Source organism: Hyposmocoma kahamanoa, unplaced genomic scaffold (genome assembly GCF_003589595.1).
Source record: "Hyposmocoma kahamanoa isolate Upper Pololo Valley unplaced genomic scaffold, ASM358959v1 63, whole genome shotgun sequence".
NCBI lineage: Eukaryota > Metazoa > Arthropoda > Insecta > Lepidoptera > Cosmopterigidae > Hyposmocoma > Hyposmocoma kahamanoa.
In genome coordinates this window covers 4,934,270-4,950,576 of record NW_020653851.1, presented here as the reverse complement: position 1 = coordinate 4,950,576, position 16,307 = coordinate 4,934,270, and the positions used below count along the sequence as shown (strand labels likewise).

The 16,307-nt window shown below is 34.7% G+C and overlaps 1 protein-coding gene across 1 annotated transcript in view; it reads left to right on the top strand.

Annotated features, from left to right (window-relative positions):
- Positions 1 to 4,268, top strand: part of LOC113229918 — a 60,237-nt gene extending 55,969 nt beyond the window's left edge. Inside the window, exons 14-15 of the mRNA XM_026463609.1 lie at positions 554 to 786; positions 4,066 to 4,268. Of these exons, the coding sequence (XP_026319394.1) occupies positions 554 to 786; positions 4,066 to 4,243 (411 nt within the window). The 3' untranslated portion in view covers positions 4,244 to 4,268. The remainder of the gene's footprint in view (positions 1 to 553; positions 787 to 4,065) is intronic.
- Positions 4,269 to 16,307: the final 12,039 nt, after the last annotated feature.

The following is a 16,307-nucleotide window of genomic DNA, read 5'->3' as shown; positions in this document are numbered from 1 at the left end:
ACTGTCACTACTGATTTTTTTTTAATTCCTTTAGTTTTAGAGTTATTACGGTAAAACGAATTTGGTACTTTTAATGCGCAAAATTCAACATCTCCTGTTGCATGTCACGCGAACTTCAGGCATTGTTCCACAAATTTGGACGGAGCGAACGTCAAAACTTTTTTGGCATGCTCCCTCTTAATAGGCGACGCCAACACTACATCTCATAGGCGTCAATTCTTTGCCTGTCAGCGGCTTTAAACGTCCAGGCTTCCGCTTACCAATTATACTATTAATGGTATAATTCCACGGCATAACTTGTCCGAAGGACTGGTGACCATGTTAAATATTTGTATATAAATGTTAGTTCTTGTGAACGCTGCGCGCGCAATAGTATTTGTTATTCATAATTATCAAATATTTTAAACGGTTGCTAACGCAAACTGTCATTGGTAAAGTCATAGAAACACTGGTAGGTACTTATTGTTTGATCATTGGCTGAAATACAATCGGTCCTTTATTGTACAGTCTGCAGTATCTTTGAACACTAACCATATTTTGTGTAAGGTATCAGATTACTAAACCGGACAATAACTGTGGTTCTATTGCGAGGAATATCTTCGTAAACCAATCAGGGTGGTGCGATAATGCTTGTTGTCTGTTTCTAGGCAATGGAGTATCTTTGCATCCCATTTCCGAGACGCAATCTGGCGTGGAGGACGTACCAGCCGGCATGCGGCTCCATGGCGCTCGAGCCCGGTTGTATACTTCCGTATTAGCCGGCGCCCGCGCTGGAGACCAACTGGAGTTTGTATAAGTTTCATTAATAACAATAATTGAATACGTGGAATTAAGTAGTTAAGGCTTTAGAGCGCCTTCAAATTAGACGCATGTAGAAGTGCTACATTTATATTAATTAGAAACTGCATACTGCGGTGTCTACAGCGACAAATGTATTTGACTGGTACTTGATACAAGGTGAAGCGGCAAAGTCGCGCCACTGCGCTGCAGCGCTTCTACTAGCGTCTAATTTGAAGGCGCTTATACCTGCGATTTCTACGTAGAACGGACGGTTTCAATTTTGTTAATTATATAGGGTTATTTTTTAAATACTAACAACCTCGCAGGACGAATAGGTTCCTCTAATGAACACTACGCCAATTTAATTTTTGAACCTGTTCTGTTTTTATACATAGATAGATAGAAAATTCTTTATTGTTAGAACCACATACAAAGAGAGATTACAGGACAAACATTAAACACATTAGCAGGGTAACAATTGGCGATCTTATCGCTTACAGCGATTTCTTTCAGACTAAACATGAATAAAAGCTGAGGTGCTAGATATAAACATTTACAAATACATATACATAGAACTTATTAAACAACACATTATACTATGTATATTACCAGCCCTGCGCCAGCGTAGTTTAAGCCCGTGATCGCCAAGGTACCCATTATCATTATCAGCCCGTGGTATCGACAAAGAGAAGACGTGCTTATGTCACTAGTAAAAAGTGATTTCTGCTGTACTTTTCTTTGGTCTCATTTTTTACCGACTTCACAAAAAGGAGGAGGTTCTCAATTCGACTGTATGATTTTTTTTGTATGTAGGTATGTTACGCGATAACTCCGGTATTTGTGAACCGATTTTGATGATTCTTTTTTTGTTGGAAAGAGGGTACCTTCATAGTGGTCTCATTTAATTTTGAAGAAAATCATCCACCGTACCCATCAGAAAATCATCCAGCCACCCTTAGAGGTGGCTGTTCACGCATGAAGATTCATTTTTATAAATAGCGCCTAAATTTTATTATAAGGAGCTATTATTGGAATGGTTGATTTTGCTATCCTCCAATTCAAGGCGTTTTTCTCTCTCAATATACTTTGTGTAGTGAGAACCGATTTTCATTATCTCCTGTATCAAGTTCCGGAAAGTGGTGCGCAAAACCCGGATTCATCCCCTAGTTAGTATACGGAACTTGACTCCCACCCCCGTCCTGCACAGAGTTATTACCGTTTATAGTGATCTATTTAAATCTATTTATTTTTGTATGAATGTAAAATCTGATGAATTAATGAAAGTCATGGAACAAGAGTTGTTGCTTGTGATGTTAGTAATATAAGGTAGTGGAATCAATCTGGACGGCTTATAATTTTTTGTTTTATACTTTTAATTTTGGATGAGTTGTCCTATGGTACTCGAGAAAAGGTTTAATTGATTAAAAAGTCTTCAAATAACTATTGAATGTGCTTTAGTCATATCAATTAATAAAGAAAACATTGTTATTTGAGAAAAATTACACTTTGAGTATCCTTATATGGACAGCCCAATTTCCAATTATGGACACCCCGTCATGGACGGTTTTCAATCATGGACACCCCGTCATGGACGGTTTACAATCATGGACACCTAAACATGAACGATCAACTATTTAGCCAAATTAACAAATTTAATCTTCGAAAACGATATCTTGTATGGTACTTAAACTTATTTTTAAACGAATTGACGTTTCATATAACCCATGGTAACAATTAACAATTCGCTTCAGTGCCATGTCTAAAAAAATCAAATCCATTAATGGATTCTAAAATTGAACTTCGACACGCGCTACTCCGACAATATGTTACATCTACATGACTTTACTCAGACACAACGCTACTCCGACAATATGTTACATCGACATGACTTCGACAATATGTTATTTCGACATAACTTTACTCAGACACAACGCTACTCCGACAATATGTTACATCGACATGATTTTACTCAGACAGCTACTTCGACAACACAGACGAAATATTTCTTAAAAAATCTTTGTATTCGGATAAGAAAAATCATCATTACAAACCCACGTAGGAAATTCTTATATCGATCAATATTACAAAAAAAAGGACAACGTTATATATACGGAAATTATTTTATTAAAATACAGTGTTTATTAAAAAGGGTCAGTATGGGGAAATCCGTAACCATAGAAGATACAAGGAAACTATCTTAAGCACCACAAAGTCGTCTTTTTTTGTGAAAACAATTTTGGCATAGTCAATTTTTTGGTCAAGCGTGAGTTGTAAATAAAATTGATCAAAATCATTTTAGTACGAAACAACTCAGTTTCATGACGGAATCATTTCATTGTATGAGACAAAGAAAATCGGGACAGCAGAAGTCGGTAGAAGATGAAATTTAATAAAATGTTATTCATCGTGTATGAAATTTTTTTTTTAAATTTGACCAATTAAAATGTTTGCTGTCCCGATTTTGATCTTCCGGTACAATGAAAACATTCTTTTAAGAAACTGAGTCTATTAGCATTAAAAAAAAATAATCAATTTTATTTATTTTGAATGAAAAATATTTTATGTAATTTGATCAACTTCTGCCGTCCCGATTTTTTCGTCCCATACAATGATACGATCCATTCATGAGTCTGAGTCGATCAACACTAAACAACATTTTAATCAATTTTATTCATTTCTATGGACAACCCACGCTTTACTAAAAAATTTACATCAAAAATTTTATGGTTCCCTACCTATGGACAAAAATGATTGGGTAAATAGCTAAATGAGATCCAGTAATAAACACTTCAAATTTTCCAATAGACGTTATATCATTCTTTTACGGTTATGTTTTGTTTAGGTGCTTAAAGCAATACCAAAACACAAAATAACCACAGAAGTCACCAAACTCGTAAATACCACATTCAAATTTGATTATAAAAAACATACCCGAGACTACCTTACACGGTCCTAGTAAGAAATCCGTTTTATATCAAATTTGTTATCACCGTCTTATTTCGCACCGCGATAAAGGCGAATAAAGATGGTCGCCAGCTGTCAAAACTTAACTAATGTCTCCTATTTTGATCAAAAATGGTAAACAATTTTGAAAGTCAAAAAGAAAATTGCATTTTCTTATTTTGGCGGTATAGTTCAAAAATGTTCATGACTGGTGCACTGTCCATCATCGGTTCCACTACCTCAGTCCTGCAATGTTGTAAGTATTTTAAAAATAACCCTGTATATATCACAGTCGACAATAGGAATTATCTATCGATTAATTGCAATTCATTATATTCCCAGTGCTGGGCAAACCAATGAAGAGTTCGACACTCACGTGCCGGATGACATCGTTCTCGAAGACGAAGTGATACTCCACGAAGAGCTGCAGATCATCCTGCCTCCCCGTTGTGATGACGTTACCGCTGAATCTTCTTCTACCACTACCACCACCACCACAGACAATAGCAGCACCAGTTGATATATGATAACAAAAACACATTCCCGATAAAGTATCCATTGATGCTCTACGGTCTTAAACACCGAAATTTTCACCCGAGGAAACTTTTCAAAATAAACAGGCTGTTAATTAACTCTTGGAAAAAAACAGCCCAAGTAATGATGTATCTGGATTGGATGTTGCAGATTTTTTTAAAACACTAAAATATTATCATATAAAAAGAAATACTTTCGGAATGCTATATTTTTTAAATATTTGTAAAATCTTTATTAAAAGACAAAAATAATGGTTTCGTATTTTCATTCCTCAAGTCATTATACCTCTAAACTGAATGACTCTAGCCGTTGACCGTAAATTTCATGGGAAAAGTTCGCCTAATTTGTCTAAAATCCAAATTTAAAAATATGCACACATCTCAAGGACAAAATTCTAAACGCTTCTTCATTAGAAATATTGTAAGCATTGACTTTACAATTGTCACGCAGCAGTGTAATGTATAATAATATCAAACACTACACTTTGGAGAATTAAGCACTATAAGGTGGTTTTTAAGCACTATAAGGTGGTTTTTCACAGGCGAAGCGAGACGAGGCAACACTGAACAGAAAGGCTTTTTTTACGCACGCTGTTCTTTCAGTTCATCGAGTATATAACAGGAAATAGAGATGAAATAAAGGTCGTCCATCCTTGGCAATTTTTTTAGTTAATGGGTCTTATGTCACTTTTACATATCAACTCTCGTTTGCACTGAAATCACAAATTACAAAGCTGAAATGTTTACAGCGCCAACAACTGACCTGTGTACGTCTCCGTATATTCCAAAATTATTCTGTATTTATTGCAATAAAGATATCTAACTCTATAGGGGGCTGTTCTATCCGAGGGAGTGGGAAAAACAGCAACACATCTAATTACAAAACAATCACATTTTATCGATAATTAAATGTGTAACTTTTAAATTTTCGTCCATTATAGGAAAGCTCAAGCTAAACTAGTCGATTTGTAGTGAAACAATTGACGACACCCGTCAATTGTATATACTAAATCTATGCGTCAATTGTTTCGAATTCGGGCTGACCAATCGGAGCGCAGTTGTCACCGTAATGATATAGCAGAAGTTGTTCATTTCGTCTCTGTTTCTGTTTCTGGTTATAAGTATACTCGATGTTTCAGTTGCACTATTCCTCTAGAAATTACATAAATTCTTTTAATAACACGCGTTACTTCGTCACCGGAGAAGCGGGAAAAAGATTATGTATGTACTAATAAATAACGGTCGTACAAAAATATACGATACACAAGGATATTGTCTAAAGAACGTGCTAATTCGTTACACGATAGGTTGTACTTTATCCGATCATATAAAACCCTGAAAACAGGCTAAAATAAAAGTAACGAATAATAAGAATAAAATAATTATTAATACAAAGATCGAACACTCAGACAAAACACTCAGAGTCACACACACAAAGTCGTTGAAAGACCAAGTACAAAGACACGACGCAAGCACATAGAAGAATTCGTGAGGTCGTGAGGTTCGTTCCGTGGCTTAGTTGGTATAGCGTCTGGCACGGTATGCAAGAAGACGTCCGTCGGTTCGAATCCGACCGGATCGAAGGAATTTTTCTGAGTGTTTTTTCTGAGTGTTCGATCTTTGTATTAATAATTATAACAAACTAGTGGAGTAATTTCACAAAAAATAATTGAATATCAATTCAATAAAAAGTTAATTAAGAATAAAGTATCTAACTGTGTATGTAAATAATTTGTGACCGTCAGGATGGCTAGTCGCCTGTGGCGTCTGGCACTGAGTGTATATTCAAGAATTGCTATGTCCCTATTTGCTACCTTTTCTACACAATTGCTACCCTTGATATATTCTGAGATATTTAAAAAAATAATTGACCAGCCATTCTGATATCAGCCGTAATCTATCGAGGTATTATTAATTTTGTTGTATGTCTAGGAAAGTAGACTTTAGGTCCGTCTTTTTGGGAATATTGCTTTCTTGAGAGTACATCAAGTTCTTGTAAATACAAGGCGGCGCGGTGCGAGAGTACTGCTTTGCGGCCGGACCACTCAAGTAGTTAAATATTTCGTAATCTATAGAGGTACTATTAATTTTGTTGTACACACATCAAAAAAAGTTTGCGATCAATAGCATAAGCTCCTATAATTCTTTATATTTAACTTTATCAAGAAAAAATCTATGTTGTATACTTTCTTTAAATAGGAATACCCTGTTTGAAATTAAAATATAAAACTATTTTTTATTATTTATTTTAAAAAATTCAGCCATTAATCATAATGTAATAGTGATAGAAATTTCATAGAAAGAAAAAGACTGTTTAATTAAACTTAAACAACAATTTATTATTAAAAGGTGTGAATTCAATATAAAATAACTCCTCCCTTGGTTCGAATACACGCGAAGATCCTCCTGGGCATGCTGAGGATCAAGTTATCCAGCATTTCCTGGGGTAACCTATCCCATTCTTCAATAGCGGCTTCCCTGAGCTCTGGAACTGTCTGGGGACGTGGCTCACGGTTCCATACTGCTCGTTTAAGAGCTTCCCACGCGTGCTCTATTGGGTTTAAGTCGGGCGAGCCGGCAGGCCAGTCTAATCGTGTGATATCGTATTCTTGAAGAGCAGCATTGACTCGTTGAGCTCGATGTGCGGGCGCATTATCATCGACCAGTACAAATTGGTGCCCATGGTTTACTCGGAATGGTCTGATGATATCATCAATAGCAACTGCTTTGTACATGTCTGCTGTCATGAAGCCCCGATACGGGATCAAAGGCGTTCTAGCTCCAATCATAATGCCACCCCAAAAGGACACCGATTTTCCGCCTTGCTGAACTGTTCCAGTGGCAGATCTTTGTCTTTCACGGTCGCCTGGTCTTCTCCAGACACGGACACGTCGGTTATCTGGATGAGTGCTGATTCGGGATTCGTCAACGAAGAGACAGTTTTGCCAAATGTTTTCGTCCTCACCTTCTTCATTTTGCCGAAGTCTAGCCCACTGCAATCTTCGTTGTTGACGTTGCCGGGAATTGAGCGGAGCTCGCCAAGACCTCCGTGCTCGTAATCCAGCCTGGTGCAAGCAATTGCGAACGGTCTGCGTGCTAACTTCAAGCCCAGAGGCGGCCCTGACTTCTGCTTTTATTTTAGTGGCGTTGATTGTTGGATCACGGGCTGCCAGCAATCTAATATAGCGCTTTTGGGCAGCTGTCAAAAAAGTTGGGCGACCGCTGCGGGGTCGGTCAGCTAAATTCCCCATTCCGTGATACCTCTGCAACGTAGCCACGACACAAGATTGGGATATAGCAAGTCTGCGTGCTATTTATTACTCTCGTGGTGTATCCTTCTTCCCTCAAAGTTACTATTCTAGCTCGTAAAACCTCTGATAATCCTCTTGGCATTTTTTCAATCACAACTTTCCGCGAAAAATATCTTGAATCGCTTATAATTGACTAAATCAGATTTCTGAATGAGCGTAAGCTAGGACTGAAAGCCTTTTTATATGAAAAAACAATTGAACGGGGTCATTGTTTTATGTTCTAATTTATTTTTAAATAAAGAATCTAAAAAGAAGAAAAAATCATAATATAATCTACAGTAACAAAAAAGATTTCAGTTTTTCGAAGTGATCGCAAACTTTTTTTGATGTGTGTATGTCTAGGAAAGTAGACTTTAGGTACCAATTATTTTGTACTACTGCAACCGAGTACTTATAGGTGGTACGGTCACAGAGGATCACATGGATGGTTGTTGGTTTTCCAAAAGTATGTATTACCAGTAATTGCTACTTTCACGAATTAAAGGTATGCGTATCCTATCCACATTAGTTAAAAAAATATGAACGATTGACAATTTTAAAGCTTTACTAAATACACCTATTGATAGAAGCACGAAGACATTATAGGCAAGCATAGAGTACAGAGATAATGCATATAACACTTTTATGTGAGTGATTGTGATATCCATAGATTTAGTGATACCACACTGTAATATTACTTTTTTAATACAGTTGCTCAAAACCTGGTATTTTTCGCACTACAAATCGTGCGGAAAGTTGGATTTCTCGCACTAGTGCTTTTTACTTTTCCAGTTTTTTTTAATTTACTGTTGTTTTAAGTCTTAAGCATAGAACTAAAGAAGTTGTATATTTATTTAATATTTATGTGCTTTGTGACGTACATAAGTCATTCGTCATTAAAACTTATATTTATTTACAAATACTATATAATGAACATATCGAGTGGAGGTCCACAGTCTCTGCCTACCCCTGAATGAGTGACAGGCGAGATTCACTACCGTGCACGGGTTCCTAAAGAAGTTTAAACAAAAGTACCAGGACTTCATAATAAGAAAAGTGGTTACAAACCGATATTACAGAAAATAAACAAAAACAGCACGTTAGAACTAGATTTCCATAGACTTTTAACTAATGGTTGCAGTGGTTGTATTTCATTATTTTAATTTACTAGCAGAAAATGAGTTTTGTTTAAATACTGTTTTATTTCACTTTCAATGTAGTTTTTTCGCAAATGTATTAAAAAACGTCGTTTTTGTCGTGCGGATTTGTCATTTTCACTTGTCTCGCGTCTTGACCCTCGCCTCTGGCTCGGGCCAAGAAGCCTCGAGATTCGTGAATAATGACTAACTTTCCGCACTTATATCAAAAATAAGTATTACGGGAAAGTAATGTGACATTCCATTACTTTTCGAAACACTGTTTGGTGCATGTTTAGTGTATAAAATTATTCGCTTGATGAATTTATCTCCATATTCGTTTTAAATATGATTGTTAAGGGAATTTTATTTCAGTCCTTTAAAAGGAACTGTATTGAAAAAATCTCGGAAGTACTACTAGGTAGAACTCTCAGTGCCTTGTTTCCATCGTGCTTCGGACGGGGCATGGACAAATGTCAGTGAATGCGAGCAGCAGCAGGACATAGGGTAACCGGAGGCAAAAGTAACAAGGGGCAATTGAAACATTGTCTATATTTCGAAAACGGCCAATCGTTTTTACGCGTGTGTGCTTGTACTTACTCCTAAGACACTTTCCGTCATGTATTTAGTCGAGTGTCGGCAGAGCGTGTGTCGATCGACTGTTATAAGTAATTTTGTATTTCCATGTCTTCGAATATATTGATTTTTAAACACAAATTATTTATTGGACTTTCAACGAAGAATTTATATGTGTAAGATGGTTACCAGGTTTTTAAAAGATCAAAGATTGTGGTAATTTTACTGTGTATATGTATTTTACAGTCGTTTTGAAGATAATGAATATTCTTCTCTAATACGTCCACTGGTGCAGTTGTAACACATATTCCGGAGGCAATTGTGACGTTACAATTGACCCACTGTTACAATTAACCCTGTGAGCATTTCTTAAATAACATTTTTTATTGTTCTGTAAATCCACCAAATTCAAATATTAAAGTTTTAAAATGTATAACAAATAAATTGTTAATTAAATTTTTATTGAATTGATATTCAATATTTTCTTTTTGTGAAGTTACCCCACTAGTTTGTTATAATTATTAATACAAAGATCGAACACTCAGAAAAAATTCCTTCGATCCGGTCGGATTCGAAACGACGTCTTCTTGCATACCGTGCCAGACGCTATACCAACTAAGTTAGCTTAGTTGCTTAGTTAGTAAGTACCTAAGCTTAGTTGGTATAGCGTCTGACACGGTATGCAAGAAGACGTCGGTTCGAATCCGACCGGATCGAAGGAATTTTTTCTGAGTGTTCGATCTTTATATTAATAATTAAAATAAATTGTTTATTTACTTATTAAGTAGTTCTTTCCACAGGACAAATATAAAGAAAACACCTTTTAATTACAGAGTATAATTTTTTTAAATGGAAACAGATTGTGAAAATGCTCGAGTATCATTAATAGGAGTAGATACCATATTATATTATATGGATACCTCCGATTAACAACTTAATTTGCACCACAGGCAGAGAAGTGCTAAGAATAAAGAGCACAGGTTTACGGACAAGCCCTTCCTAAGAACATAGTCTGCAAACATTATTGTATTGTAGTCTTAAATATGGTAACAGATACTTTAATATTATGCTCTGGGGGTAATAGTAACAGAGGGGATAGTTGTCACAAACAACATCTCATTCAAACTAAAAACTAATTTTCGAGTGAGTGTTTAGATTAGACATATTAATACAAGTTTTTCTGGCTAAATTTCAAATTTCTGGCCATAAAAAGCATTGCCATTAAAATTAAGACTGCTATTTTTGTTTGTTTTTACATGTTTTTAATTGTCAATATTATTAATAGTGTTATATCTCATTAAAACAAGATTGAAATGAGGTTAATTTTAATAATAAAAACAATGAGGTTCATTTTAATAATAAAAACATTCATACTTTTCTATATTTTCGCTGCGTTTCATTGTTTTGAAATGGTGTTAGTTTTGTACCGGGGTAGAGGAACATTAGTAACAAGGCCCCCTTCTCACAAAACCTTTAAAATCTACATTTTCAAAACATAATATCGAATAATCACTAACAAATGTTTGTAGCCAAATATATTTACCTTACCTTACATGGGAAATGTTTTAAGGATACGTTAAAGCAGTGCTATGATCGAATTGTTACTTTTGCCTCCGGGCTAACCTACTTTTTTAACCAACTTAAAAATAAGGAGGAATTTATACGTTCAGCTGTATGTATATTTTCCGATTTCTCCGTCAATTGTTGACCGATTTTGAAAATTCTTTTTTTGTTTGAAAGGGTGCACTCTCGCGGTCGTCCCATTGTCATCAAGTCAGAATCTGATGAGGGGATACCGTGGAAATGGAAAACAGCCGATAAGCAAACTTTTGAGGTCGGTTTTTCTTTTCAGTGAAAGTTATAATTGTGATAATTTTTATTATTTTAAATTTGGTATTCCTTTTGACGTTATTTTTGTTCTTATGGATAATTGTACAAATCCTAGATAAAATACGTTCCTTACGATCCCAAAGGCTTTTCGATTTTTTACACTTTTTAAAGTATTTTACAGGGTCATTGAGGAAACTTTTTTTTAATATATAATAGACACACGCTTGTCCACAATCTCATGGTAGACACTCCGTGCACGTTGTATTAAATATATTTGAGGGTATTTATATTAAAACAAAAAATATCGAGTGTGAATTTATAATGAATAACGTTTTCTACAATATTATACAGCAGACTGTCGTACCCACACTTCGTTCGAGGTAATTTACATACAACCGATCCCCATATTCTTTACAAGTGCGTAATAATTGCTATAAATTTTAATTGCACTTTAGTTTTTAACATTCTAACCTTTTGCGTAATACTATAGAATTTTCACTAGGTCATTTTCACAAAAAATTTTGCTAAACCAACTGTTTTTAGCAGTATTATCATCGAAGTGTACTGTAGTTTATGCAGTTCATGCTGAAATATATACTTGATGTTGCATTTTAACACAGCTCTTAATGTTCTCAACTTAGTGCTTCGAGGAATTTTGCTTTTCGTGATTCCATTGTGAGGACACGGTAGCTCACACGTGTGGGTCACGTTGTTTTTTGAGTGATCTCACAAATGGTTGGAAAATGGAAATCTGAAGGATTTCCACAAAAATATTTGTGACGTGACTTATGACACCATTCCATAAAGAACCGTTTAAAATGAACGCAGTACGAAACGTGTAAGAGCGTTTTTTGCGCGCTACGTGTGATTTGTATCAGGGGGGCTACTCTCGATCTCCGTCCGACATCCGTCCGAAACAATTACTGCCAAATGAGCAACACTTGATCAAATGAAAAGACGCGTGATGCGAATGGAGCTTCGTATTGGATACTTGTCTTTTAATTTTGTCGAGTATTACTTTATTAATTTGACAGTAATTGTTTCGAACGGATGTCGGACGGTTCCGAATCCGAGAAATGATGGTCCGAAATATCACAGGGATCATTTTATTATATCTAAGTGTACAAGCGATATTCGTATTTTCTCGGATTTGAATCGGACTTAGTGCACAAGCGACACCCGAAGTGGGTCAGTTTTCTAGATTTGTAGTCTCGGATTTGGAACGAATACGAATTGAATACAGTGCGCAAAACGCGTTAAGACTAAATTTTATACTCTACTTCTGAATATGATCTTAAGTTCTTAAATCTTTTAAAATAAAAAGATTACACTGTTTACGGTTGTACAATCATACATGGATCACTTCGATGAAAAGCTGGACATTTTGTAGAATATAAGTTCCAATTCAACCCCGCAGTACATATTAAGGCAAGGTCATTTGATACCGTATTTATTCTACAGAATAGTAATAAAATTGATCTTAGACATTACAGACACGAATCAGTTCTAATTTTGGCCTAACATGACAATGTAACGTCATGTTGCTTCACAAACATAGTACCATATTAATAACCAAAAGTGTTCAAATCATACATGCTTTATTAATAAAAAATTTATAATTTCACAAAACGCATGTCCGTAACTGGTATACAATACAACTGTTTTCTTAATATATCCAGGCAATCTTCGTGTTTTGTCTGTTATCGGTTTCCTTTCAAATACCCTTTGAACTTGGTGCAGACCAGATGCATTCAAGCGACTTGGTAGTATAACATACATATAGTAGGTACAGTAGTACCTATTTTCTATATCAGATAGAAAAAATAGCACCAGATTCTACTGAGTTTGAAAAAACATATATACGCGATTTAAATCCGGAAAAATAGTTTCATTTCCTATGTGTAACAATAGCGAAAACCTAAGAACTCGATAGATTCTAACTTAATTGAAAAAAATATATATATTATATTCGGTAAAGACTACAGATTTATTTTTAATTATGTATAGAAAATAACATTTTATTTACTTTATATTTTTGTTAATTTGTTTGGCATATTGTTAAAAAGTAAATGTCTTTATCAAAAATGGAAATAATTTTACAGCTCTATATACTTTAGTTTACATAGAAATCAAAACAAAACAACACTAAAGTACGTATTTCTGAATTAAAATTATTATAGATGATAAATCTTATAATTACTAGACATGGATTTATTTTATTCAGGTGCATTTGGAAACCCGAAGATTGTCGAGAAGCAAAAAGTAGTTGTACTGTACTTGGCATACTTTTTACGTATGCGCACATGTTAGTTACTTTGCATGTGCCAGCTAAAGGCATGTATATCTTGGCCTTGAAAAGGTTTAATGAAATTTTGTTTAGTAGGCAGTTATATTAAGCGTTAAAATCGGTGCCAGTATTCTTTGCATTGATTTGCAAATATTACATGGCTACTTCATACTAGCACAAATCTTTTGGGCGTGTCTTTGTAAAAACATACCGAACAAAAGTAGGCAAGACAATATCAGACGCACGAGAGTAAAGATGACCAAACTGACAATAGATATCTCTTTCACTTATTTACTTTATGAGTATTGTTTATTCACTCGCATTTATATGAAGCCCTGTCACCGAGATAGAAGCCAAAAGAGCGCAATAAGAACTTAGAGCGCCCTGAAGGCCCTAATAACGCACATTTACTATGTTTCTGATAAAAATTATTCCGGCAGATACTCTGCCTTGTATTTATTTCATGAGCGCTATAGCTTTTTATATAAATATACTAGGGTTGTATAGGTCAAAGTACCTTCCAGAATATTCTTTTATCAGAAATTTCAAATGACTGTCTGAATGGATGACGCGCCCCACGCTAAGCAAAGGTTCGGATTCAGACAGGCCGAGAAGATTCGTACACATTTTTAAAGGAAAAGAAAAATATATTTTCTGACACAAAATATTAGAAGTATTAGAACAGAAAGTATGTAGAATGTTCAGTGGACCTAAGGACTATAGAAAGTACTGGGAATGTTGTTTCCCAAGACTTGGACGTGATTAAAATCAAGTAAATTGTGATGTGCACTATGTCCACTAAAAGAAAGTACAAAATAGTCAGATGGTCCCGACCTAGCGTTAGTAATAGACGACTGAATTTGAGATTTTATACTTTGTAGGGTATATTATAGTTTGAATTGGAAATCACTGACAAGAAACTATACTTCGATTTTTAATTAGAAAAACTGTAAACAAAGAAGCAGTGATAGTAAACCTTTCTCTTAAAGGAAAAAAACATCGTGAGAATTGATGACAAATGACATAAACAAATGACACGATAATATGTTATTATTTTATAAACCAGTTTCTGTTCCACGTTTGGAATGTATGCTTCCTTAATATTTTTATATTTCATGTCAGTGAAATAAAGTTAAAAAGAAATTTACTTTTAATATTCAGTGAATGTTATAATTACATAAGGGTAGTAAAATATTGGAGAATGCGTTTTATGTTATTAAATAAATAGGTTTGCTTACCAACGAAATCGCGTCTGATAAGACTCAAAAATTTTTTTACATCTTATGTTAAAAAACAAGGTTCTCGGTTCACCCGGCACGCATTCAATGTCTTATATTAACGGGTAAAAGTAAATATGAGGTTACATTATTCACAATGCATTCTCAGAGATGCATGGACGTACAACAGTGAGGAAGTTAGTTTCATTAGGTTCATAATTTGTCATAAAATAATGCAGGCATTTGTCATTAAAAAAAACATTGTGATAACGCAACGTTTAAACAATTGAGACCTATACAATAATAAGGGTAAGAGCTAAAATTCAGTCGCCCATAACAACTATTACAACTTGTATAACATCGAAAGCCAAAAGCAAGATACGCACTACGGTGTCCGTAATCTGTTTATTACATTATACTTGAATCCATACAAAAATCAACATCCAATCAAATAATGTATAAAGTACTCTCCATTTATGTACAAACATTTTGTAAAACGTCATTATGTACATTGTTTTACAGTAATTTATAAGTAGCTTGATTGTTTACGGATTGTTTCTTATTGGTTCTGTCATGGCGCGTGAAAATGCCATAAATAAATATTATATATCGATATTATTAGGGCTAGCACGACAGACGCGTCTTGCGCGAGAGTGGCTTAAAGCGCGAGATCATATAGCGTGCTAGCACTACAAATTAACATCTGAGATATTAGTTGTTCAAGCTTAAATTATCATTAGTAAGTAGCTCGCATGGCGCCTTTACGATTATGACGTCACCAATGAATACATATCGATAGCTTTGTAGAACAGCCTCCTACCTCAAAAGCGTCTAATAATCAGGGAGATGTTTAAAAAAACATCAGAGACGTGTCTCTGAATGTGAGTAGTCGGTTAGCTTAATGTTTTCGTGTGATAACTTTAATCAATTAAAAACTCGGTGTCTCGTTCACAATGAATTTCAGTAATATAATAAGTCAAAAAGGGGACTATTTTGAATTGGGCCGCTACTCTCTAAAAACAGAGATATATTTTTGTATTACATCAAGTAAAGGGTCAAACTGAGGCACTGTACTGCAAGTCTGTAGTTTCACCAGAACCATTACCCTTCAAAACCGGAACGCAATAATGCTCATATTACTGCTTGGTGGCAGAACTAGGTATGATGAAACTTTATTTCCGTTTCTTTTTATCTCCTTAACGAATTTCAAATGCATTTTCACAGTTTTAGTACTGAGTATAATCTTATTTTCGTTACTTGTCGAGTACAGTATTGAGTTAAATTTAAAAATTATTGTTTATTTACTACTGTGTAGCAAATTAGTTTTTTAATATATTATAATTTGGGATACACCTACTGTTATTATTTCTAGTTTTGCTTAATTTGAAATTAGATTTGTTATAAAAAGGCTTTTTTATGATTGAGTTTTTCGTTTATGAAATTACAAATGTACCAAGTTATATCATAGATATCTATTAAAGAAACAATCAAGCTACTAACAGACATAAATTTAATTGTCATAGTGCAAGCGTGCGGTTAGCTATAACTCATTTAACTCGTAATAATCTATAGCGTTCGCCCCCGCGTTCATTTGATTACAAAATGCATTTACTCTCAATTTTCTACCTTATTATACAAACTTGGAGGTAAACATTAAATTAATAATAATAATAATAAAAATTATTTTACTCTAAGTAATCAATAATTTCAGTTTG